At 36.4% G+C, this 27072-nt stretch overlaps 1 protein-coding gene across 1 annotated transcript in view; it reads right to left on the reverse strand.

Moving 5' to 3' along the window:
- Positions 1 to 27072, reverse strand: part of PRDM5 (PR/SET domain 5) — a 181208-nt gene that overhangs the window by 40978 nt on the left and 113158 nt on the right. The window contains 2 exon segments of the mRNA XM_021008339.2: positions 7542 to 7627; positions 22016 to 22109. Coding sequence (XP_020863998.1) covers positions 7542 to 7627; positions 22016 to 22109 — 180 coding nt within the window.

A 27072-nucleotide genomic window follows, 5' to 3' on the forward strand; every position in this document is an offset into this window, starting at 1 on the left:
CCTGGAACTTCAGCTTCTGCCCCGAGTCCCTGAATGATTGGTGAGAGCTCTCCCTTCTAGTCCAGGCACTGAGCTACAAAGCTGTGCTCTGTCCAGCTTTGTCCTGTGCCCCTTCTCTTCTTTCTCTTCTCACCCTACTTTTGGTCTCTATCTCTAGGGAGAATAACCAAATAAATACATCATTCCCAAAAAGGACATGTTAGTCAATTTCCCTATGATTTCACTCATCTTCTCTGTCATGTCCTAAAGCAAATCCCTCCTTTCTCATCAATTTTCACCTATACGTAGTGCCTTCCCTTTTGAGAATCTATGCTCCTTGAGGCCTCTATTGTGGCACTGCTAAATCAGAAGCGATTAATAGATTTTATATTATTTGCCTGTCTTTATTTTTGTAAAGAATACTTTGTAGCTATATTCACAAAATTCCTGCATATGTCTTATTAGATGGACTTCCAGATATTTTGAATACTCTACAGATATTGTGCATACCATTTTTCTGTCTCTTCCTACTGGGTACTGTTTATCATGTGTAGAAAGGCTGATGAATTCTGTAACTTTATTTTGTATCCCGTGTCTTATCTAAAAATGTTGATTGTTTCAGTTAGTATTTTAGTTGAATCTCTAAGGGTTCTCTAAGTAAATGTTGGTTTATATATTGTTATATATAGGCAAAAAGCAATTGCTTTATAAAAAAAATTCTATCCACAACTAAGAAGTATATATAATGCTTTCAATTCCATTCAATAATGGACAGAGATCTTCTATCACATCTAGCTTTTCAAATATCATATTCAGGATCTGAATTTCTTGTTTATCTTTTGTTCCGTCAAAGTCTGAAAGGAAGATATGAGATCCCAGACTATTATAGTTTCCATATCTATTTTTCTCTGCAATGTGATTTACTTTTGTGATCAGTACTTATATAAATATTGATATAATTTCTTTATTGGCAGTGCCTTTAAACAGAATGTTGTTTCTGTGCTTCTTTCTTTTGAGCATTTCAGTTTTTGAAATTAGCTCTTCTGAAACCATGATCGCTAGCCCTGCTTTAAAAAAAAACACACAAACTAAATAAATAGCTGAGCTTCACTTCATTTAATTTCAATCCTTCACTTTAACTCCTTGTGAGCCTTTATGCTTTAAGGATTTTCCTGGGTTTGTTTTAAAGTTTCATTCTGCTTTCTAAACCATTCTGGTTACCCTCCTCTGTTTGATGGCTGAAATTCTTACATTAACATCAATATTTTCATTTTTAATGATATATTTCAATCCATAATATTACCTTTTCCATTCCTCTCTACATTCTCCAACCCCTCTCCTTCATAAAGAAAACAAAATGATGAAAAAAAAATATGATCAACTAGAGTAATCTATGACTTTGTCTGTTCACACTTTTCTGCCTCTTGTCTCTTCAAATACCTCAGTCCAACATCATTGGTCTTTAGCTTTGCTTTCTCTCTTTAATCTCCCCTTCATGAAAAACTTTCCAAAGCTGAAGTTTCTTTTGCTTGATACTATTCTCTTCCTAACTTATTAAACACCTTTTACCTCTCCCCTCTATGTTTCTTATTCTTTTATGGTGGAATTTAAGGTATTTCTATACCAATTTTGTATGAGTATAACTTTTCAACCTTTCTGTGCAAAAGTGAAGTTTGTGGGATATTTGTTCATCCCAACCTTACTCCATGCTTTCATACTCTTCTTCTCACCTACTTCACTTACGAGAAATAGCAATTTACTCTCTATTTCTAATATCTTCCTTCTTATAAGTTTTTTTCTCCTTTAGAACCAATGCAATGTAATAAAACCACACTTTCTTAATTCCATCTGTGACTCTTGAAGATAGTAGAAGACATATGAAAAGATAGAGAGATAGAGAGATAGATAGATATGTGTGTCTTCTATTCCTATTAGAATATAAGCACTTAATAAACACTATCATCATTTAGCCTTTTCTAATTACTTAATTGTATTTCATTTTCCAGGTTTCACTTTTCTCCTGTGTTTGCATTTAAAATTTTTGATCATTCAAACAAGCTCTGATCCTGTTCATCAGCAACGTTTAAAAATCTTTCATTTCACATGTATGTATGTATACACACACACACACACACACGTGTGTGTGTGTGTGTGTGTGTGTGTATGGAATTCATTCAAAGATTGATATAAGGAATAATATATTGAAATATAGAAGGGTAAAACTCAGCAAGTTGATAAAGAATATGAACAAATAATTCTCAAATGAAGAATTTCAAACTATTAAAAAGTCCAAGGAAAATGCTCTAACCCACTAATATTAAGAGAAGTACAAAGCAAAACAACCCTGAAGTTTCTCCTCACACTCAGCAAACTGGCAAACTGACAAAAGATGGAACTAATTGATTTTTGATGCTTTAAAGCAAAGGGCATCCTAACACATTGTTGGTGGAGATGCAACTATTCTGGAAAATAATTTAAATTTTGCAAAACAAAATCACTAAAATATCCATATAAATAGGTAGATAACAAACAAATGAATGGATGAAGGAATGAATGAATAAAAGAAATGCTCCTTGATCTAAGCATTTCAATGCTACATATATACTCCAAGGAGGCCACTGACAAAAATGAAGACTTCACATACATCAAAACATTCACAGAAGCCTTTTTGTGGTTAACAAAGATAATGAAATAAAGTAGACTGAGAAATAACTAGAAAAAAATCATGGCACTTGAGTGTAATGGAGTATTACTATGCAGTAAGAAGGGGCAGTTAAGTGGTGCAGTAGATAGAGTGCTAAGCCTGAAGTCAGGAAGATTCACCTTCCTAAGTTCAAAACCAGCCTCAGACACTTACTAACTCTGTGACCCTGGGCAAGTCACTTAACCCTGTTTGCCTCAGTTCCTTATTTGTTAAGTAAGCTGGAAAAAGAAATGAAAACGACTTCAGTATCTTTGCCAAGAAAACCCCAAATAGGGTCACAAAAAATCAGACATGACTGAAATGATTAAACAATAAATGCTTTAAGAACTGATGAACATGATGAATAGAGAAGCATGGAAACATGTATGTGAACTGATGCAAAGTGAAGTTACCAAAATCAGGAAAACAACATGAACAAGGACTAATAACAAGGGATAGAGAAGATAACAACATTCTGGAATAGTTTGTTTTGCTTTGCTTTTCCAAAAATGTAGGCTCTTCAAGAAGCAATAAGAAACCACAAGTAAATAAAGAGGAGGGGACAAAATCCCATAGGAAGCACAAATGCTGTGGATGGACAAGTCAATCAACATGCATGTATTAAACACCTACTATGTGCCAGTCACTCCTGACACACACAAAGAAAAAACAAAACAAAAAAATAGTCCTGCCCCTCAAGGAGTTTATATTCTGATATTCAAAAGCAAGTACATGTAATGATGTAATCTCCAAGGTCCTTTTTAATTCTAAAACCCTATAACCTTCTTTATCTGAAATGAATTGCTTCAATTTTGGTTCGTTTACATAAAACACCAGAGAAGTGAAATTGACTTTACCTTTAAACTATGGGTGAACACATCTAAGAATACCATGACAATACCAGTCCTCCAACAATTTCTAACGATGTCTTGCATGGTTCCCTATCCATTTGTTTTTTGTTTTAAAAGGAAAGAAAACTATCATTCCAAGAAACATATTTTTCCCATATTTGAAATATCACGCCACATATGTTGCAACTGCGGAGTGGCACACAGCTCCAAACTTATGTTTAGCCACATTTCCCAAATACTCAGGTTAAGAGAATAGAATGGGGGTGGGGGGAAGAATACATATGGTTTTTACTACATTTGTGGAAGATGCTATAAATGAACACATTAGATCTTTTCTAAACTGTCATTCTATTCATTTTTCACTACTAGCACCAATAAAGTATGTCATGTTAAAAATATTTTCTCTCAACTCATTATGGAGAGGCAGTGCTGTGCGATTGAATGAAACTCTGCTCTTGGAGACTTTGCTTCCATCCCTGTCTCTAATAGTTATGAGCTATATGAGCCTGGTTCCACAGCTGTGCCTCATTTACCTTCAGTATACTTCTTCAGAAAACAGGGTGTCATGTCATGGGGTTGTTGTGAGGATCAGGCAACATAATGGATGGATATAAAGGTGACTTCCACCTACTCTGTATGGGCCTTGTATGTTTGTAGCTATTTATATTCATACTTTCTTCCTCATTAGAATGGAATCTCCTGAAGGTCAGGGGTTGTATTTGCTCCTTTTTATTATTTTTTGTATCCCCAGCATATAATACCGTGACTGGCACGTAGTAAGCCCTCAATAAATGCTTCTTGACTGACAATGTAAAGAGTTTTGGAAACTTAATTTGCTATAGAAATATTAGATATTGTTATTGTATTGAACCCCATTTATATATTTTTTAAAAAGCCAAAAAAGAATATAGATATGATTCATTGTAGATTTTAAATATCATGCAGAAAGTCAGAGAGGATATCAAAACAAAAAAAAAATAAGGAGGGGAGGAAGAAATTTAGCTTTTAGGTCGATACACTTTTTCTTATACCCCATGCAAAGTAGACGCTATTAGATCCCAGTAACTAACATAAAATGTCAGCATCTGATTGTCTCACTAAGAGACTTTTATCTCCCATATTACTACTAGAAAAAAAAAGTTCCTTGCCTCAGTGCTTTTGATTTTCACAAAACTACAGGTCTTATTTTAATGACATCTTTCTCCTTTCCATTTCTGCGGAGGTGCTGCCTACAGGCTCATTCCTTCTAGGACAGTAATAACTCCTACTAACATAGCACTTTAAGCTTTACAAAGAAGTTGATTCTTCAGAATCGTGTGTCAGGTAGCACAAGTTTATAGTCCATATTTTAGAGATGAAGAAACTGAGACTCAGAGAATATCTGATTTACTCTGGGCTACACTGCTGCAAGAAAATTACGATTCAGAAGAAAGGCTCTGGGGCAGGTGGGATAGAGCCCTGGCCCTGGATTCAGGAGGACCTGAGTTCAAATCTGGCCTCAGACACATACCACTTACTAGCTGTGCGGCCCTGGGCAAGTCACTTAATCCCATTGCCTAGCAAAAAAAAATAAAAAAGAAGAAAGGCTCTACTGATCCCAAGTGCAGTGTTCTTTCCATTACATCCCATTACCTTTTATGAAGCACAAAGCAGAAAAGTTGACTTCGAGAATACCACCTGTCACGTAATGTATAGCTCTGATGACTGTTTATTACTTAAGATATTGATCATAGGGTCCAAAAGGTTTGGGACTTGTAGTGATACTGTGACTATCTGTACCTATCTATAAGTCTGATATCTTAAAACAATGACTTTTTTGTTGTTTCCGGTAGCAAGGACCTGATTTTGTGTTTCTATCTTGAACCCCTCTGTTTCTATTAACAAATCCATATGCCACTTGCTGTAAGTTTCTTTGACAACAAAGAAGAATGCATTTGGAGGAATTTGTGTAGATACTGCCCAATGGAGGGTCTTCCAGTTCTATTCTTAGAAATTAACCATTTTTTGGCAAATAATTTAGTGAGGGTGGTGGTGGAAGTTTGGGGAAAGATTTTGATAAAGATCACATTTCCAAGCTATATAAGGTATCAATTCAAATTTATAATAAGAGCCATTCCCCAACTGATAAATGGTCAAAGGCTAGGAAAATCCAGTCCTCATCAAAAGACATCCAAGCAATCAATAGTCATCTACATATTTTTCTAATCCTCCAAATTACAAACAATTAGAGAAATGTAAAATAAGTAACTCTGAAATACTATTTCATACTTCTCAAATTTGCAAGGTTGACAAAAGGAGAAAATGGCAAATGTCATAGGAGTGCAGAATTTTTTTAAAGGCACATAAATATAAAATTTATGGAGCTGTGAATTGTTCCAGCCATTCCAGAAAGCAATTTGGAATTATACCCCCTACATCACTAAATGGTTCACATTTGACCCAGTAATAATGCTACTAGTTTTATATACCAAAGAGATCAGCAAAAGAGGAAACACAACCCATATGTATAAAAATGTTTATAGCAGCTTTTTTTTTATAGTAGCAAGAACTGGAAACAGTTATGCGCTATCAGTTGGGGAATAGCTGGACAAATTATGATATATTGATTTAATACAATACTGCTGTGGTATATTAATGTAATGGAATACAATTTTGGTAGTGAGAAATGATGAATTGAATTATTTCAGAGAAGCCTGGTAATACTTGCATGAAGTAATGCAGAGTGATGTAAGCAGAGCCAGGAGGACAGTTTTTACAATAAGAACCAACACATTGAATTCAACTTTAAAATACTTAAGAATCCTGATCAATCCATTGATCTACCATGATTGCAAAAGACTGATATTGAACCATACTCCTACCTCCTGAAAGAGCAAGGAAATGGATTTGGTAGGTCCAAGATGAATAAGGAAATGTATATTTGGGGGTATGGGAATATGGGAATTTGTTGTTTTGCTTGACTTTGAATATTTAAGATGGTTTTAATTTTCTTTTTTTAAGTGAGTGGGGTGGGAGAAAGAGAAAATAAATGCTTGTTTATTTCATGAGAATAAAACAACAACAACAAAAAGATCTTAGCCTTTTCAAAGGTTTCATTCGGAGGTAAAGATTTAAAATTCTATCAGTCAGATTTGATAAATTCAGTGGTAGTCACTTGTACTATTTAATGTTGTCTGCTTTTATTGATGCTTTCTAAAATGATAGCTGTTTGTTCCAGCACTGTTTTTATAAATTGTAAGCCTGTTTATCATCCAATCTGAGGGTATGTATGAGTTTTCTTTCTCATTTTGGAAAAGGAAGAATTAGTTTTTTCCATAGTTACCTTAGGGTGACAAGCCCTCATCAAATGCAATAATATTTGTTAAGAAGTGCTTAGCCCAGTGCTAGGCACATATCAGGCACTAGAGAAAAGCTTCATCCCTTAGTCTCTTTCCTATATTGTATTGGCTGTGGTCTAGATATTTCTTGAATCCATTACTATTCATCTTACTGTTCCAAAGGTGAATGTTAAGACTCTAGATTGCAAAGGTTGATGGCTCTCAACATGCTGTTCCCGTTGGGGTGGGTTTCAGAATGCCAGTAAGTCTCTAAATGCAGGAAGCTATAGCTTTTTACAGGAAAACCTTATGCTTATTATGTCTTGCCTGGAGAAGGCAAAAGGATTTATATCACTTTTATCTACCACTTCTATTTGACTTCTGGATTCAGTTTGAAGATTTCATTCTCTATTGTCCGTTGACAGAATCTATGAATGTTATACCTCCAATTCATTAATCAGGAATAAACTGCCTTCATAAACTGAGGACTCTAGTTGATGTATATTTGTGGATTTTGTTTATACTCTTTTCCTTGTTTTGTTAAAGTTTAGATTTTCTATCTCAGAGATCATGTGCATTCAAAGGAAATTTCTTCATATAAACAGCAACATAACAATGTATGAGAGTGTGTGTGTGTTCTAAGTGAATAGGCTGAGAACATTTTCAGGAATTCTTATAATTCTTATAAATAATGATGAGCTCCACTCTTACCCTAGTGTGGGTCCGGATATGCATCTTCAATCCATCATTTTTGCTAAAAGCTTTGTCACAGTAATGACACTGGTATGGGCGCTCACCTGAAAGGGAAAGAAACCAACTTTAGGAAATAGAATGGGGATACCAAGCAGCTTCACCATTAACCAGTGGTCCACAAGTAGGAACACAGGAAGCTGCTAGGTTCTTAATACCATATCACTCTCAGGATAATAGTAATAATAATAATTCTCTCTCTCTCTCTCTCTCTCTCTCTCTCTCTCTCTCTCTCTCTCTCACACACACACACACACACACACACACACACACACACTCTCTGTGTGTGCATATGTATATATACCCACACAGAGACACATAGTTTATAAATATAGTACTCATACATATGTGTGTATATTTACAAATATGTATATACACACATATTAATTGTGCCTTTAAAAATTACCAAATACCTTACATACATGTCTTTCTTTGATGTTCAGCTCACTACTAAAATTGTTATCTCTATTTAATAGCTAGAAAACTGAGTCTACAGTTAAATGAATGGCCCAAGATCACAGAGCCTTGTCAAATGGGTTTCCTTTCCTTTTTCTTTTTTGCTTTCTTTCCTTTTTTTCTGTCCATTTTCCTCTTTTTGGTGGGAATTGAAAGGGAAAGAGAGGAAAAGGATAGGATTAACCCCCCTAAAAAAGGAAAGACTGATGGAAGGAAGGAAGGAAAAGAACAAAGTAAGAAAGAAAAAAAGATAGAGGGAGGGAAAATAGGCTCAATGAAGCATTTCTTAGTGTAGCTAAAAGTACAGGACAGAAGACCAGAAGCAATCACGGGGAAGAACAGTATTGTAAATAACACATTGAATTTATTAAAAACAAGCTATAATAGACTTGCAGTTTCATATAGAAACTGTCTTACTGTTTATAAGAAATTATTCATTTTATTTGGTGTTAAGTTTAGAATAAAAAGTAAGGAAATATGTAAGTATATATGTATAAATATGTAAACATACAAATATATATGAATATACATACACACATATATGTATATACATATAGAGTTATCATAGATTGTAAAATGAAAGGATTGTTGAGTAACTTATCTGAATCCAGCTGAACCATAGCTCCAAGACTTATAAAATGCTTTCTCCCCAATAACTTTATGTGCTAGGTAGTACAAGTATTATCAAACCCATTTACAGGAGAGCAAAGCAGTTTATAAAAGTTAAATGACACATCCAGGTTGCCAGTGATTTCTAATTTTGAGAACAGTCCTTCCACACTTCACTGCGAATACCTTGTCAAAGGATAATCCTCATGCAAGCTAGTATTAAACTGGATCTTGAAAATCCTAAATTCACTTTACAGCCTGTGGAAAGTGATGGAGGCCTAAGGATCCTAGTTCCCAAGAAATCATGACCCTAGAAACATTATATACTATAGTATAGATTGATCCCCACATGATGGTATATTTGTTTTACTTCTTATTCATTTCTGAGAGGATCTAACCTCCCCAACTTCTAACTATCCCTCCAAATGGCTCAATGCAGCTTTCTTAGCCCAGGATCCTTCTTCCATGTGGTTATAGTTCCCTTGGTCTCTTTCTAGCTCAGTGATGTATTCGGCTGATTCTTCCCATTCACAGTCTTGATAGGATATCGGACCAAATTTGGCCAATCCAAGCCATCCTATGGTTTGACTGAGATCATATATCTTTTTAATGCAATGAAGGTTCAGTGTGTCTACAGGGGATACAAGTAGGATTTCGGATAAGAATCTTAAGTTTCAATCAGTTTCCTTTTGCTAAACTTGCTAGAAGCTAGAACTAACTGCTGTACCACTCAGGAAAGGAAAAATGGATCTCATACCCACATTTGGTCTAAATGCTTTTCCTATATATTCTGCCATCCAGTGGTATTCTATTAGAAGTCTGGGATGCGTAGGGCAAAAGGAAAAGGTTCCCCTAGACTTACACACACACCCCTGAAATGTATTTTCTCCCTTTTTATGTTCAGTAACCCTTTTATAGAATTTTGTTTCTCTACTGCTATCTTAGCCTAGGGACGACTACAGACCCACTAAAGAGCTACTTTGAGCAAGAGTGGATTAAACCATCATCTACTCCACTTGGCCTGGAAGCAAAAATTCATCTTAATATTGTCACTCAAACAACAAGCAATTATTAAACACCTATTCTGTTCCAGGCATTGTACTAGGCACTGGGGTAACAAATAAAAGTCAAATCAGCCTCTGATTTCAAGGAACTCAGCCTTGAATGGGGAGACAACATGGAAATAATACTAATGTCTAAGGACATAACGATACTTTGAAAATGTCATTTAAAAATATTATTTCACTCATCATGTCATTACTGTTGTATTTTAGTCATCTTCCATTCCTGTTCAAAGATCTTCAGTGGTTCTCTAGTGCCTACTACATCATAACCAAAGCTTCAGAATGGCTTTCAAAGCCCCCTAGAATATAGTTCTAATCTACCTTTCTCTCTAGCCTCATCTCCTACTACTCTCTTACATACATAGTAGGGCAGCAGCTCTTAAAACATGATCTGGGTATCCCAAGGATTCCTCAAAACCCTTTCAGGGATTCCAGAAGATCAAAATTTTTTTTATAATAATATTGGAGCATTTTAATTTCTAACATGGTAAATACTGATAGGTACAATCCACATAAATGGAAGGTCTTTGGGGCATGGATCCTCAATACTTTTGGGGTCCTGACACCCAAAAGTTTGAGAACCTCATTGTGAGGGGAAAAGCCAAACTCAGTCTATTCTGAAATTAATTCAACAACAATCTACTTCCAATATTCATAGGGTCTTGAACAGTTTCTGGGTTTATTTATTTCTCTATTCCTTTGTCCTTGCTGTTCCCCCAAGTACGTATGTTGGCATCCCACTCTTTTTTTCAATGGCAAATTAAAACACCAACTTGTTTCATAGAGCCTTTCTTAAGTTATATCCCTCCCCATGCTTTGATAGGATCCGTCCTTGCTCTGAACCTCTATCATATTTTGTTCCTCTCTTATCACACTTATCACATTCTGCCTTGTTATAGTTGTGACCTTGTCTTATTCCCTTCTTTTTATTCTCTTTGAAAAGGAAGACCCTATTTTCCTACACTGCAGTACAGAATAGAGCCTTGTAAATACTGAGTGGTATGAAATAAATGTACTGAATTGAATCAACTATCACTAATGCTGTACGTCTGAAGTTTAGACTGAATACAAACTTCTCAGAACAAATACCCTTAATAAAAGGATTTGTTCTGTAAAACTTGGACTCAGTCAAAAGGCCTGCCCCAAGAACTTAGAATTCCACATATGGTCTTGAGGCCACAGATTCTTCACCCCTGGAAAAATACACATTAATTCAACAAGTGTTCACTAAATACCTGCAATCAGCTCAGTATGGGCTAGTTTCTGTGTCAGCTATGGAGGAAATTGACAACTTTGTTGTTTACCTCCAACTCTGGGATGGTCACTATCTTCCTGCTTTGCTTCCTTCCTTCCTTCCTTCCTTCTTTCCTCCCTCCCTCCCTTCCTTCCTCCCTCCCTTCTTTCCTTCCTTCCTTCCTCCCTTCCTCCCTCCCTCCCTTCCTTCCTCCCTCCCTCCCTTCTTTCCTTCCTTCCTTCCTCCCTCCCTCCCTTCCTTCCTCCCTCCCTCCCTTCCTTCCTCCCTCCCTCCCTTCCTCCCTCCCTCCCTTCTCTCCTTCCTTCCTTCTCTTTCCTTCCTTCCTTCCTTCTTTCCTTCCTTCCTTCCTTCCTTCCCTCCTTCCTTCCTTCCTTCCTTCCTTCCCTCCTTCCTTCCTTCCTCCCTTCCTTCCTTCCTCCCTCCCTTCCTTCCTCCCTTCCTTCCTTCCTCCCTCCCTTCCTTCCTCCCTCCCTCCCTTCTTTCCTTCCTCCCTTCCTTCTTTCCTTCCTTCCTTCCTTCTTTCCTTCCTTCCTTCCTTCCTTCCTTCCTTCCTTCCTTCCTTCCCTCCTTCCTTCTTCTTCCTCCTCCTTCCTTCCTTCCTTTCCTTCCTTCCTTCCTTTCCTTCCTTCCTTCCTTCCTTCCTTCCTTCCTTCCTTCCTTCCTTCCTTCCTTCCTTCCCTCCTTCCTTCTTTCTTTATCATATTGTGCTACAACTAACATTAAAAAGAGCTTGTTTTGAATACTATGCCAGATGGCAAAAGGAAACTCAATCAATTTAAAAATTATCACCACATACACAACCCAAGCACATATAACCAAAAGCACATAGATTTCATTTGTGAAAACTTCAGTGACACCAGAAGAATTATAATACCTCCTTAAAAATTAAGGATAAATTAGACATGTTTCATGAGTTAATGTTAGAAAAAATAGATAACTCTATTACTTAATAGATAAAAGTAGAATAAGGAATTAATCATTATACAATTTCAGATATGACAATAGGGTTATATACTATATAGAATTAAATATAGATTCTAGAGGACATAGGTTCAAATCTTGCCTCTCACACTTATTAGTTATGTGATCCTAGACCAGTTATTTGACTTCTCTTTCCTTGTCTGTAAAAATGAGGAGCTTGGACTAGTTGAACTATAAACATATGATCCTACTGAATGATCAAGAAAGGATTTTCGATTTTTCTATCCAATGACATGGATGGTTGCATTCTACAATATGCCAAAATATATTTTCACTTTTCATTAAATATTTCCCAATTACACTTAAAAACATTTTAATATCTACTTTTTAAATTTTGATTTCCAAATTCTGTCCCTCTGTCTAAAGAATTCCACACCCCTTGAGAAGGCAGTTTATTGATTATGTGTGTGAAGTCACGCAAAATATTTTTCCCTATTAGCCATGTTGCAAAAGAAAATACCCAAACCAATAAAAAATAGCATGCTTGAATCTGTGTTCAGAGTTCATTAGTTCTCTCTCTGAAGGTGGATAGCATTTTTCATCTTGAGTCCTTTGGAATTAACTTGGATCATTGTCTTGATCAGAACAGCTAAGTCTTTCACAGTTGATCATTCTTACAATATTAGTGTTACTATATACAATATTCTCCTGGTTTTGCTCACTTTGCTTTGCATCAGCTCATATAAAACTTCCCTAATCAATAATAATTTAATGTTTTTCTCATGTGACTACTGATAGCTTTGATTTCTTCTCCTAAAAACTCTCTGTTCCTATCCTTTGACCACTTATCAGCTGGAGGAAGGCTCTTCTATAAATCTGACTCAGTTCTCTATATATTTGAGAAATAAGACCTCTGTGAGAGAAACTTGCTGCACGTCCAGCACCTAACACAGTGCCTAGTACATAGCTGGTGCTCATTAAATGCTAGTTTACTGACCAATTGAAAAGAGGAACTTAAATAGGGGGCAATTATGGTTCACGTGAGAGTTGATGTGGGCCTGAAATCAGGTGATGGCCTCTTTATTGAGAGGCAGCATAGATAAGAGATATTATGGGGTAGAAACCACAAGATTTAGGAATGGATTGGCCATGGGAAAGGAGTGAAAATATAGAAATCAAGTATGATATCAAGGATGTGAGTCTGGGCCACTGGGGAAATAGTGGTGCCCTCAACAGTAAGAGCTAAATTGGGATTAGGGGCAGGTTTAGGGACAAAGATGAGGAAGACTTAGGTTAAGCACCTTGCTCCTGGTTACAGTTAGCAATTCCTTAGCACAGTACCTGGCATATAGTAAGTACTGACTGACAGATCTTTTAGTAGACCATATAATTGTAAAGATATCATTTGATATAAAAAAAAGTGAAAGCCTGTGTCTCAGACTCTCCTCAAGAATCCATTATTATTTCTGTAGATAATCTTCATAAAGATTTTGTAGGGATGGGAAAGGGAAAGATGAGCTATAGATGCAACCAAAGTATCTGAGGACTTCAAGAAAGGTTCTCTTCTGACTGAACAGGATAAGGGAAGACATCATGGAGGAACTGACACTGCTGGACCCTAAAGAAGCAAAGGATGGCAAGAGATAGAGTAGCATGGTGAGCAAGGGGAACCCCATTCATGGCAGGGCATACTCAAGGATCTGGAAGCTGAAGATGAGAGAACAAAGGAGGTGAGCAGCTGGTTGTATAGTCTGACAGGCAGGAAGTGTGTAAGGGGAAGAATCACACAGGGCTAGAAGCAGGCCGTGGGAAAGTTTATTAGGAGTAGAAAAGGTGGACCAGGTGCAAGAGATATGGTAGAGGCAGAATTGACTATAGTTGGCCATCTATTTTTATGGATTCATGCGGATGATTTCTAGTTGACAGATACCGCTGATTAGGAAGATAAGAGAATCACAAAATCACAATCTCAGAATAACATGCAGTGGAGGGGGAAAAAACCCTGTGGATAAGGAGTCATGACCCCTGGGCTCCAGTCCTGGCTTTGTTTCTCATGAGCATTTTGATTTTGACCGTTACTTAAGCTCCATGGGCCACAGCTGTCTCATTTGTAAAACAAGTTTAGGTGGATGTGATGTTCGCCCTGGTCTTACTAACACAAAATCTTGATTGTCCCAATCACTTCCTCACCCTTTTCTCAGAGGAGGTTTCCAAACTACCTTTTCAGGATACTTTTTTTTAAAACTCGTATTACCCTGTATCTGTTGAATTAATCCATTTCATATACACAACTACTGTTATAGTTCAGCCAAAGTGTATCACTAGTTGTTTCCCAAACGTAGTGTTTCATCTCCCATCTACATGCCTTTTCACAGTCAGACCCCTATGTCTAGAATTATCTGCCTCGCCTCATAGAGTCATGAGCTTTGATAAAAGCTCAGGTCATGCCACCTTCTAAACAAAGACTTTTCTTTTTTTAATTTTTAAATTTTATTAATTTATTTTGATTTATCAACAATCACTTCCATATGCTTTTGAGTTTGAACTTTTTCTTCCCCTTCCTCCCCACCACCCTCCCCAAGATGGCACACAATCTGGTATAGGCTATACATTTACATTCCTATTGAACATATTTTCATATGAGTGATGTTGTACATAAAAATTAAAGCCAATAGGAGGAACCATCAGAAAGAAGAAACAAAACTCAACAGAAGAGAAAAAAAAGATAGTGATTCAACTTCCATAGTTCTTTCTTTGGATGTGGACAGTATTTTCCATCCCAAGGCCTCTGGAGATGTCTTAGATCCTTGTAATGCTGAGAAAGGTTAAGTTTATCAATATTAGTCATCACACAACATGGCTGTTATTGTGTACAAAGTTCTCTTGGTTCTGCTCATTTCACTAGCATCAGACCATACAAGTCTTTCCAGGTTTTTCTGAAGTCAGCCTGTTCATCATTTCTTATAGCAAAATAGTATTCCATTACATTCACATACCACAAGTTGTTCAGCCATTCCCCAATCGATGGGCATCCTCTCAATTTCCAATTCTTTGCCACCACAAGAAGAGCTGCTATGAATATTTTTGTACATGTGGGTCCTTTTCCCATTTGTATGATCTCTTTGGGATATAGCCCTAGAAGTGCTATTGCTGGATCAAAGGTTATACACATTTTTATAGCCCTCGGGCATAGTTCCAAATTGTTCTCCAAAATGGTTGGATAATTTCACAACTCCTCCAACAATAAACAAAGGCTTTTCTAATCTCCACAATGAAAAGAGGGGGGAAATGAAGAGAAAAGAAGGGAACAGAAAACAAAACAAGAGGGAAAAGAAAAGGGGAAGGAATTAGAAAAGAAAGAGGAAGGGAAGTGGAGGAGAAGAGAAGATGACAAAAGAAAAAAATTCTCTATTTTCTTTCATAACTTATTCACAGGTCTTCATACTGTTTCCTCATCAAATTGCCTTACACTTATTTATCTGTGTACATTATATGTAATACATCTTTCCAGCATAAGGTAAGAATGTTGAGGGTAGGGATGTTAGGTTTTTTTCACTGTATCCCTAATACTTCATACATAATAAATATATATATTTTTAACGTTTGTGGAATAAATTGAATTGCCATTATAAACATGTCTACTAATTCCAAACCCAGTATTCTTCCCATTACTATAAGTTGTCTTCAGATAATCCCAAGTGACCTACATGAAGACTTTACTCTCCCCAAAAATATTTTTTGTAAAAAAGAAATATAGCAAATGAAAATTCAAGCTCAAGAAATTATGAGTTTCAGCTGCTTCTTTTGGAGCCCAAAGATAGCAGCCATTTTTCACATGTAACCTGAATTAAGCCAATATTTTTTTTCTCTAAGACAGTGATTTGCTCTTTAATAACCATGTATATAAAGCTACAGTTGGGGGGGGGGAAGTGTCCAATGACAGCTGGCATCTGTTAACGCTGAAAGTTGGTTGGAACTGTGGGCAAGCAATTAACCTTCTGGCCCACAGCTTTAAAAAAAAAAAGGAGTTCCTATAATTTCTTTCACAATTTATGAACCATCAACAGAATTCATGTCACAGTCAGTAGTTTCTTTTTGCTGAATTAACCCCAGTTCTCGCTGACCCTAAGAAGCTATAAACCAATGGGATAAAACACAGGTGAAGGTGATATACTGTTCAAGCTCATCTATGGAGTATTATCTCTGTCATTTGCACACTGGAAACACCAAGGATGAATTACAGAACTGTATTCCAGACAAAGATCTAAACACTCCCCTTTTTTTAATTTAATATTTTATTTTTCCCCAAAATATATTTAAAAACAAATTTTAACATTTATTTTTAAAACTTTAAGAGTTCCAAATTCTCTCCCTTCATCTCTCTCCACCCACCTCATTGAGAAAGCAAGCAATTCAATATAGGTTATACTTGTGTAGTCATGCAAAATATATTTCCATATTAGTAATGTTGTGAAAGAAAACAGACCAAAAAAAAAAACCCTCAAGAAAAATAAATAAGAAAAGTATGCTTCAATCTGTATTCAGACACCACCAATTCCTTCTCTGGGGATGGGCAGCATTTTTCATCATAAGTCCTTCAGAGTTGTCTTGGATCATTGTATTTCTAAGAATACCTAAATCATTCACAGCTGATTATCTTACAATATTGGTGTTATTTGTACACAGTACATTTCACTTTGCATACGCTCATGTAAGTCTTTCCAGATTTTTCTGAGAGCATCTGCTCATCATTTCTTATAGCACAATAGTTATATCACATCCACACCACAACCACATGTCACAACCACATAGCACAATTTCTTCAATCATTACCCAATTGAAGGGCATCCCCTCAGTTTCCAATTCTGTGTTACCAGAAAAAAAGCTTCTATAATTATTTTTGAACACATAGGTCCTTTTTCCTTTTTTAAATCTCTTTTTAGAGACAGATCTAACAGGGTTATTACTAGGTCAAAAGGTATGTGTGACTTTATGGCCCTTTGGGCATAGTTCCAAATTGGTCTACAAAATGGTTGGATCAGTTCACAACTCCACCAACAGTGTATAAATGTCTCATTTTCCCCACATCTTCTCCCACACTTGTCATTTTCCTTTTCTGAACTATTACCCAATCTAATAGGTATGAGGTAGTACCTCAGAATTGTTTTAAGTTGCATTTCTCAAATCAATAGTGATTTAGAGCATTTTTCACATGGTTATAGACAACTGTTGTTACTTATCTGAAAACTGTACATATCTTTTGATCATTTATCAATTGAGGAAAGGCTTTTGTTTTTACAAATTTCACTAATTTCCCTATATATTTGAGAAATAATATCTTTATAAGAAAAGTTTCAATTTTTTTACAATCATCATTGTTAATTACATTTCCCTCCATCCTATTTATCTCCCTCTTTATTCTATTCTCTCTCTCCTTTTAACCTGTCTCTCCTCAAAAGTGTTTTGCTTCTGACTTCTGCCTCCTCCAATCTGCCTTCCCTTCTATCATGGCTCCCTTCTTTTATCCCATTCCCCTCCTACTTTCCTGTAGGGGAAGATAGATTTCTATACCCACTTGAGTATGTATGTTATTTCCTCTTTGAGACAATTCTGATAAGTTTAAGGTTCACTCACTCTCCCCCACCTCCCTTATCTTCCCCTCCACTGTAGAAGGTTTTTCTTGACTCTTTTATGTGAGATAATTTACTTCATTCTGCCTCTCCCTTTCCCTTTTCCCCAATGCATTCCTTTTTCTCATCTCTTAATTTTATTTTTTAGATATCATCCCTTCATATTCAACTCACACCTGAGCCCTATGTCTATAAAATACCCCTTCTAACTTCCCTAGTAATGAGAAAGTTTTAATGACTTACAAGTATCATCTTCCCATGTAGGCATATAAACAGTTTAACTTCGTTAAGTCCCTTATGGTTTCCCTTTCCTGTTTACTTTCTTATGCTTCTCTTGAGTTGTGCATTTGAAAGTCAAATTTTCTATTCAACTCTGGTCTTATCAAGAATGCTTGAAAGTACTCTACTTAATTGAATACCCATTTTTCCCTTGAAGGATTATACTCAATTTTGCTGGGTAGGTGATTCTTGGTTGTAATCCTAGCTCCTTTTCCCTCTGGAATAACATATTCCAAACCCTTCAGTCCTTTAATGTAGAAGCTGCTAAATCTTGTGTTATTCTGACTGTGGCTCCATGATGCTTGAATTGTTTCTTTCTGGCTGCTTGCAATATTTTCTCTTTAAGCTGGGAGCTCTGAAATTTGGCTATATTATTCCTGGCAGTTTTCATTTTGGGATCTCTTTCAAGAGGTGATGGGTGGATTATTGCAATTTTTATTTTATATTCTAGTTCTAGAATATCAGGGCAGTTTCTCTTGATATTTTCTTGAAAGATGATGTCTAGGCTTTTTTTTTTTTTGATATTGGCTTTCAGGTAGTCCAATACTTTTAAAATTTTCTCTCCTGTATCTATTTTCCAGGTCAGTTGTTTTTCCAATGAGATATTTCCCATTGTCTTCTATTTTTTTTCCCACTCTTTTGGTTTTATTTTATTTCTTGATTTTTTATAAAGGCATTAGTTTCCATTTGATCAACTCTAAATTTTAAGGAATTATTTAATTCAGTGAAGTTTTGTATCTCCTTTTCCACTTGGCTAATTCCAATTTTTAAGGGTTTTTTTTTTTCTCCAATACATTTTTGTGCTAGGGGCAGCTAGGTAGCACAGTGGATAGAGCATTGCCCTGGAGTCAGGAGGACCTGAGTTCAAATCTGGTCTTAGATACTTGACACTTACTTACTATCTGAGTGACCCTGGGAAAGTTACTTAACCCCATTACCTAGCAAAAAACAAAACAAAACAAAACAAATAAATAAATAAATGGTTTTTGTGCTTCTTTTTCTATTTGGCCATTTCTGCTTTTCAAGACATTCTTCTCCTGACTGACATTTTGTACCTCTTTTGCCATTTGGCCTAATGTGTTTGTAAGGAGTTATTTTCTTCAGTATTTTTTTTTCTGCCTTTCACAACCTGTTGACTCTTTTTTCATGATTTTCTTCCATCACTCTCATTTCTCTTTCCAATTTTTCTTCTACTTCTCTTACTTGATTTTCAAAATCCTTTTTGAGCTCTTCCGTGCCCTGAGGCCAATTCCTGTTTTTCTTGAATGTAGAAACTTTGACTTTTTTATCTTCTTCTGAGTGTGTGTTTTGATCTTCTATGGTCAGATTTTTTTGTTGTTGTTTGCTCATTTCCCCAGCCTATTTCTTCACTTTTAATTCTTTGTTAAAGTAGGTTTCTGCTTCCAGGGTGGAAGATGTACTGCCACAAGCTTCAGGGGTTTTGTGCAGCTGTTTGCAGAGATATTTCTAGGCACCTGTAAGTAAGGTATTCAAGTAAATGTAAACAGGCCTGGTAAATCCCCTAGCATGAAGGCAGGAATTAAAAGGAGAGACCATGAATCAGGCACTCAGTGTATTGAGAAAGGAAGAAGAATGTTCTAGTAGACAATGGCAAACAGGATCAGAATTGGGTAACAAATTGATATAGAGTGAATCTTCAAGAAAGAGAGGTAGCTGAGTCTGGAAGTGGTCATGGGAATTAAGGAGTGTTATAATTCCTACTACAGAGACCAAAGAAAGTGTAGCCAGCTTAGATAAAGATGGCCAGGAATGAGATGTCATTTGACTAGTGTGGGCAAGTCTCAATGAGAGCCAGTAGACAGAAGGAATATAAAAGAAAAAGGTCTTGAATAAGGGAGGTTTGCTAATTGCAAAATGGGATTTCCAGAAGGCACAGTGGAGATGGCAAACAGGAAAGAAATGAAATATGGGGGAGGAAGGGCTGGAGCTGAGGGGATAGGGATTAGTGAGAGGGCAGCAGGAGTTGAGAAAGAGATTTCCTTTTTTTCACAGTCAGGGACTGAGGATCACAGGAATTACTATGGATGTAGAAGATGAAGTTTATTGTCAGACTCAGTTGATTTGCTGTCTAGTTTTACTGAACTGTGCTCTCTGTCTCTGTCTCTGTTTCTCTCTCTCTCTCTCTCTCTCTCTCTCTCTCTCTCTCTCTCTCTCTCTCTCTCTCTCTCTCTCTCTCTCTCTCTCTCTCTCCTTTGTCCTAAGAATGATTCTTTGGGTAGGGGAAGATGGAGGAACATGCTAGGAAATGAAGGGGATATGAAAACAGAAGATAGGAATCAAAAATAACTGCTTGCTGTTATAGAATTACAAAATGTTAGTGTTGGCATTTGTGGAAGTCCCCTTTTTCATCCCTGCCCCCTTCCCAATTCATGCATTTCTTCTGTAATATCCTTTACAGGTGATACTCTAGGCTGTTCTTGAACACAACTGGAGGTAACAGTAGTGAGGCCCACATGGGCTGCCCTGGCGGTCCACTCCATCCTAACACCACTTCACTTGCCCTTTTTCTCAGCAAGCTCTTCTCCCACATCTCTTAGGTTGTTCACAAAAAGGCAGACATTCGGCAAACGCTAGTCACCAAGCAAGGTGCCTCTTTCCTTCCCAGCACCAGCCAATCCCTGAAGATCAGATGTAGTCTTCAGATCTTTCCCAGTTGCATTTTAGCATAAAACCCTTAAATGTTTGGAGACTTACTGTTTCTTTGTTACTAAACAATTTTGCTTGTGACTACTTTTGTGGAATAGGAGGGAGTCTCCTAGATTGCCAGTCCCTTGACAGCCAGAGTTCTACTGAGTTGTGCTTCCTTTAAGCTCTACTGTTCCTTCTTCATTAACTGCCCTTATTTATTGGAACCCATATTATATATGAATAATAAAATAAAAATAAACAGGGGTCTTTAAAAAATCATTATGTCATTATACTTAGAAACATAAAACATGGAATCAAATTCTGTCTCTGCCACTAGCTACCTGTAAGACTTTGGGTAAGTCCTTTCACCTAACTGGGTCTCCATTTCCCCTTGTATAAAATGAAGGGTTTGCACTAGATGTCTCTAAGGTCCTTTCAAGCTGCAAACAATATGATCCTGTGATGATTCATTCCATTGGAGTTCATATTCTTAAGGTTTTCTGTGTCATGGCACCCTTCTAACCTGATGAAACTTATAGACTCCTCAGAATAATATTTTAATGAATAAGATAAAATACACAGGATTACAAAGGAATCAGATGATATTGAAATAATTACCTATCTATAAATATATATGTATATATCACATATATGTGCATGTGTGTGTAAGTCTAAGAATGTGTGTGTGTGTGTGTGTGTGTGTGTGTGTGATAAACACTAAATTAAGAAATCCTGGTCTAGATGAAATGAGTCTCATTGGATTTGATCCAAAGGAGTCATAAAGGAAGATGTATCAACCTAGTTAAGAACATAATTCATTCATTTATTCAACAAATATTTGAATATGTACTATGTACAATATATTGAGCTCAGAAATGAAGGGGATGCCAAAGAATGATTCTTGTGGTCAATGAGTTTCTAACCCAGCAGGGATTATAGATTAAAAGTCCAATTCAGATATCACTTTCTCCTCTCTCCCTTCCCTCCCCCAAGGGGGAAAGGATCTTTCCTTGATTACATTTCTGATAACACTTAGCTCAGACCTTCTCTTTTCACTCACATTACAGGTATTTAGGTACATGACTGTCTTCCCTGGAGAGCTCTTGGAGAGCACAGTTTATAGCTTATCTATCTTTTTCTCCCCAGTGGCTACCACAGGGCCTTGAATTCAGTCTGTGGGCACTTCCTAGATGTTTGTTGGATTGAATTAACCATGGCAGCTGTCATGTACACAAATAACCACAATGCAAGGAAAACCTGCCCACTTACTCTTATCCCAATTTTATCCATAGAGATAACAAATGCATGAAACCACAAGGGAAATTTAAATTCTGCTCTCAAAAAAGAAATATCAAAGTACTCTTAGATTGCATGCTTTACTGGGTTTAGAGACAGTTATGTTGCAAGTTTTGGCAGAAAAAAAAGAACAGAATCTTTCTTCAATTTTTCAGGGAGTTAAAACTTAAACTTCCATGTAACCTGTAGAACCTAAAAGGAACATGATGCCACACTTTGGCCACAAAGCACATCAGTTCTTTATTTGTTTTGTATTGACAAGTAGAGGACACAGACCTGTATGGCTTCGAATGTGTACTCGTAGTGTCCCATTGCTCGCAAATTTTTGTCCACAATATGGGCATATCTTCTCCTTTTCTCCTGTGTGTGTCTATGTAGAAGGAGGAAAACAGACAAAGAGTTTTAGCATAACTACACGGGACTAAAGATGTTCAGGTAGATCTCATCATGGCCATTTGTTTACGTTCCAAGATTGCATTCCCTTGAGCTGATATAACTTCTGAGACATAAACGGTGCCAACATAAATGAATTAGATGAGCAAAGAAGAAGCTACCATTCATATTTGTAGATAGGGGAGCAGCTTATGAATTAGAGGATAAAGAGAACCTCTGGAGCTAAAGTGCAAAATTATAATTACATAATTTTTAAAAGACTTTTTTTTACAGAAGCAAAAACAATGTAGCTAAAATTAAAAAGGAAGCAACTAACTGGAGGAAGAGATGTTTTCACCAAGGTTTTCTGATAAAAATTATCATTTCCAAAATATATAAGTAATTAATTCAAATATGGAAGAATAAGAGTCATTCACTAATTGATAAATGGTTAGATAATATTAATAGAAACTTTTCAAAAGAAGAAATCCAAACTATAACAATATTTTTAACAAAACACTCTGAATCACAAATAATTAATGAAATGTAAATAAAGCACCCCTGAGTTTCTACTCATCAAGATGGCAAAATTGAAAAAAAAAAAAACAAATACTGGATGGGCTGTGGGGAGGGAAATGAGCATAATAGTGCACTCTTGGTGTGGGTTTGAATTGGTCCAATCATTCTGGAAAGGAATTTGGAACTATGCCCCCGAAGTTAATAAATTATATCTACTTTTTGCCATAGAAAGACTTTCAATATTTATAGCAAATTTGGAACATGGCTGAAATTTATTTGAAAATACTACAGTTTACTTCATGAGTTTTATTTGAAGATCTCATATGTGCAATTTGTCTCATAAATCAATTCTAACATTCCAGTAAAGGAGATGTTAATTGCTCTAATACTCCACTCACTATTCTTTCCATTTTCCTGAGCAAAAATCTCTCCCTGGCCATCAATCTCCTAGTCCCATATTAGAATGTATTCTCCTTGAGGGCAGGACCTGTTTTGCTTTTTTGATTTGTGTCCCCAGCTGGTAGCACAGTTCATGGCATATAAAAAGGGATGGGGAATGGGACTGGACCTGTGTTTGCAGTAGTATAGGAAACTCTGTGATGCAGAAACTTCCTCCTCTTCTTATTCATGTAGGTACCTTCTTTGCAACTTACAGTCTTAGAGAAATGCCTCTAAAGCACTGGGAGGCTGAGTGACTTGCCCACAGTCAAACAGCCAGTATGTGTCATAGGCACAACATGAACCCATGTCTTCTGAATTCAAATTCAGCTTCCTGTTCACTACACTGCACTGCATTGGCACCTTAATAAATATCTTTCATTCATTCATTCATTCATTCATTCCAAATTGTGAGTTTTATCTTGACATGTAACTTATTTTTACAGCAGCTCCCATGCTAAAAAACAAAAAGAGACTCCTGAGGAACACAGGATCATAAACTGATCATAAAACAATGTCACTCTTCTCACTTTTGTTTTAGAAAAGTTATTTTAAAATGTTTATGATAATATACAATGGGTCTATTATTGTTATTTTAAGTGAATTGATAAATAGTTTTAAATCATCAGTTTCAGTCTCTAATACAGCAAATATTGGTAGATATAAACCATATAGACAAAAATTCTTTGGGGTACCCATGATTTTTAAGAGTACAAAGAGATCAGAAAGGTAGAGATCTGAGGTTCTATGAAACCACTCAGCTTTTCCCATGACACTGCACCCTAAAAGGCAAATGTGTATCCTCTCTCAAATACCCCACACACTAAGGCAAAGGTAAATGTAGATGAAAATAAAATCCACCTGGTGGTAAGTGAAGGCGAAACAATCATGGTTGGCTACAACATTTTAAGAATTTAACTGGTGCTTAGGTAAAAGAGTGTAAGTAATTTCAGTTTGAAATATGTAGACTGAGGCTAAAGGCAAAAGGTTCATCTATGATCACTGATATATTGAAATGTCTTAGACTACAGGCATTTTAAAGATCCATTTGGTTCTGTGTACGGTATTGTTTTACCATTTTCTACTAAGTCTTGAATTTTTAAGATGAACGTGTTACATGTTCATTTCTCAGTAAGAAGCCTTAATTCCAAGAGCCATGGTGTGGCTGAATGGAAAGTCATTAGAAAACATCAGTGTCATAACAGATAAAATACTTGACTTGGAGCTAAGCAGACCTCAGTTCAAATGCTGCCTTGTACTCTTACCAGCCTTGTGACCCTGAGCAAGTCTTCTGAGCCTCAATTTTCTCACATATAAAATGAAAGGTATGGACTTGATGGCTTCTGAGATGCCTTTCAGCTTGAGAGAAATGATCATTAGTAACCAATTATGGGGGAGATCCAGACTTTTTCCCTGTCCTATTTCCTTGATAGAAGCCCAGCCTTTGAAGGACATTACTGACCACTGCCAAAAATTTACCCCTCCAAGACCAGCTTATCTAGGTGAATTCCTGCCCATTGCATTCCACACAGACAAGTTTGGGTGGAGGTAGACCCTTTGTCTAGAGTGGTCTGGGTATAGAGAGAGTCTTTTTGTCCAAGATTGACATGATGTTACTGTCCCAGCCCCTCACTGGAATGAGCCCACCTCTCTTTGTAAAGTCCACCTCACATCAATTGTTAATCGATCAGAATTGATTGGCATCCTTAGGAACACCCACTCTTCCAAGGGGATATATAGCATGAGCCCACTGCCATGGGGGTCTTTGGCGTTTGAGAGTGGCAATGACCCTTTTATTAATAAAATTCTAGCATTATTAATGAAAGGATGAATTACCCAGAAATTATGACTCTCAACCTTTTCAAACATCACAAGCTCTAGACCTGGGATCCTACATATCATATCTCTTCCTTGGGTCTCAGTTTCCCCATCTGTAAATTGAGATGATTGGACTCAAAGGTCTCAGATCTTCCAGCTCTATGTCTATGCTTCTAGGAAACTGTTAGAAGTCTTTTGTCTTTTTTTGGGGGGGGTGTCAATGCCTGTAATTTCTTTAGTGCTGGGAATTCTCAGCATGTGAATTCTCTCTACTAATGACATTTTTAAAAAAAATGATAATCTATAACTTACATTCTTAAAGAGTTGCTTGGGGGAACTGAGAGGTTGTGAGGCTGTGACAACAGGCAGGGTCAGTATGAGTCAGAGGTGGGATTTAAAACAGAGCTTATCTCTTCTACCGCACTGCTACTCTCTTTTCCAGCACATAGACATTCAAGGGAAATTAAGCTAAGGTGAACAAATAACTTTATGATCCAGAGAGAGAAAAAATAGAAATGTAGTATTGAAGACCATGACTAAATATACCCTTAAACAGAATGAGTTCACCTTAGTTCATGGAAGCCCTACAATAGGACAAACTGAAACCACGGCATCAATGGTAGCCATTTGTGTTAAAAAAAAAATCATCCAAAAGGGGACATCCTTTCCTCACTTCATGACCTTCTTTACAAATAAAATCACAATTTCATGGAGACGTAACATACAGAAAATATAGAAGCACTCTCATATTACAAAAGACAGTGTTAAGTATATGAATCATTGTAGTCTAGAAAATTAAAAATAAAGAATCTCAATTTGAAAGGTATATTTTTTCGACAGTGTAATAGAAGTGAATTCTGTAATTAACAGTGGAATTGGCAGGCAATGTGTCTTCTAGGTTTTCATGAAAATAGGTGGCACATGTTCAGAAACAACAATATAAATAATAGCACTCGGAATTCACCAAGGTCCTCTGATCAATGATCTTAGATAATTGTGATGCATAATACTTTTTATCAGAGAAGAAATAATTCAATTGCAATTGCTTGCACATTTATTCCATACAGTGCTCAAAAGGAGTCATGCATTTGTTGGATTAAAACTCAGCTGTATATTATATAGGTTTCTAGAAATTCCAGCCTGGAGGGGTCCCTACACAGACCACATTGTCCAGTCCCCTCATTTTGGAATCTAAAAATCCACATTGAAGCCAATATTTTAAAAAAGACAATGACTGTAAACCTATGACCACTTCATCAACTTAACCAACACTACTACTGCTAGTTCCAGAAGATATCAGAAAAAGTATTGTGAATAATTCTCATTCTCTCTCTCTCTCTCTCTCTCTCTCTCTCTCTCTCTCTGTCTCCTCTCTCCTCTCTCTCTGCCTAATATATATGTGTGATCTTTTTTAAAGTAAGATAATTTTAACCAAAAATATTTTAATCCACATTACAGACACACACACACACACACACACACACACACAGAGATTTAAAATATGTTGGTTAAAATTATCTCAGTTTAAAAAGTTTATATAAATAAGTTTATTTAAGTTTACTAAGATAATTGTAACCAAAAATGTTTTAAATCCATATCATGTATATATACATATATATGGATTTAAAATATTATTGATTAAAATTATTTCAGTTTAAAAAAAATTCCATCTAATCTCCATTGGAAGTGTGTTAAAATTCACTATGAATAAAGAATGCCTAACCATGTTATTTGAGGCAATAAGATTTTGTAAAGGGTTTCTGTAACCTTTTAAGAAAACTTTTAAAAATAAGTCCAAATTGGCGATGTATTTTCTCTAGCTCATGATTTCTTGCCAATATTTCCAATGAGGTAAATCCTTCGCTACTGGAAACAAGTTAACTACACAGTGAGTCTCGACTGTCCATCCAACCATAATACTCATCAGGAAAAGTTCCAAAGGAAAATTCAGAAATCTTATGTTTCCTGCTGAACTTTTAGAGAAAAGGCAATGACCCAGCTGAAGAGTCTGGTTTCAGGGGCAATGTGCATGTGTATGCTGTGTCTTCATATTCCTAACACTTAGGAGGAACCCTATGCCTTAGCAGACCCTCCATCAGTGTTTGCTGCTGGAGAATCAGAAGTCACCAAACACATAATCCAGTAGTAGCTTCTACACCAAGATTTTTTTTTCTTTCTTTTTGGGA

This window comes from Phascolarctos cinereus, unplaced genomic scaffold (genome assembly GCF_003287225.1).
Source record: "Phascolarctos cinereus isolate Bilbo 61053 unplaced genomic scaffold, phaCin_HiC Scaffold_9;HRSCAF=440, whole genome shotgun sequence".
NCBI lineage: Eukaryota > Metazoa > Chordata > Mammalia > Diprotodontia > Phascolarctidae > Phascolarctos > Phascolarctos cinereus.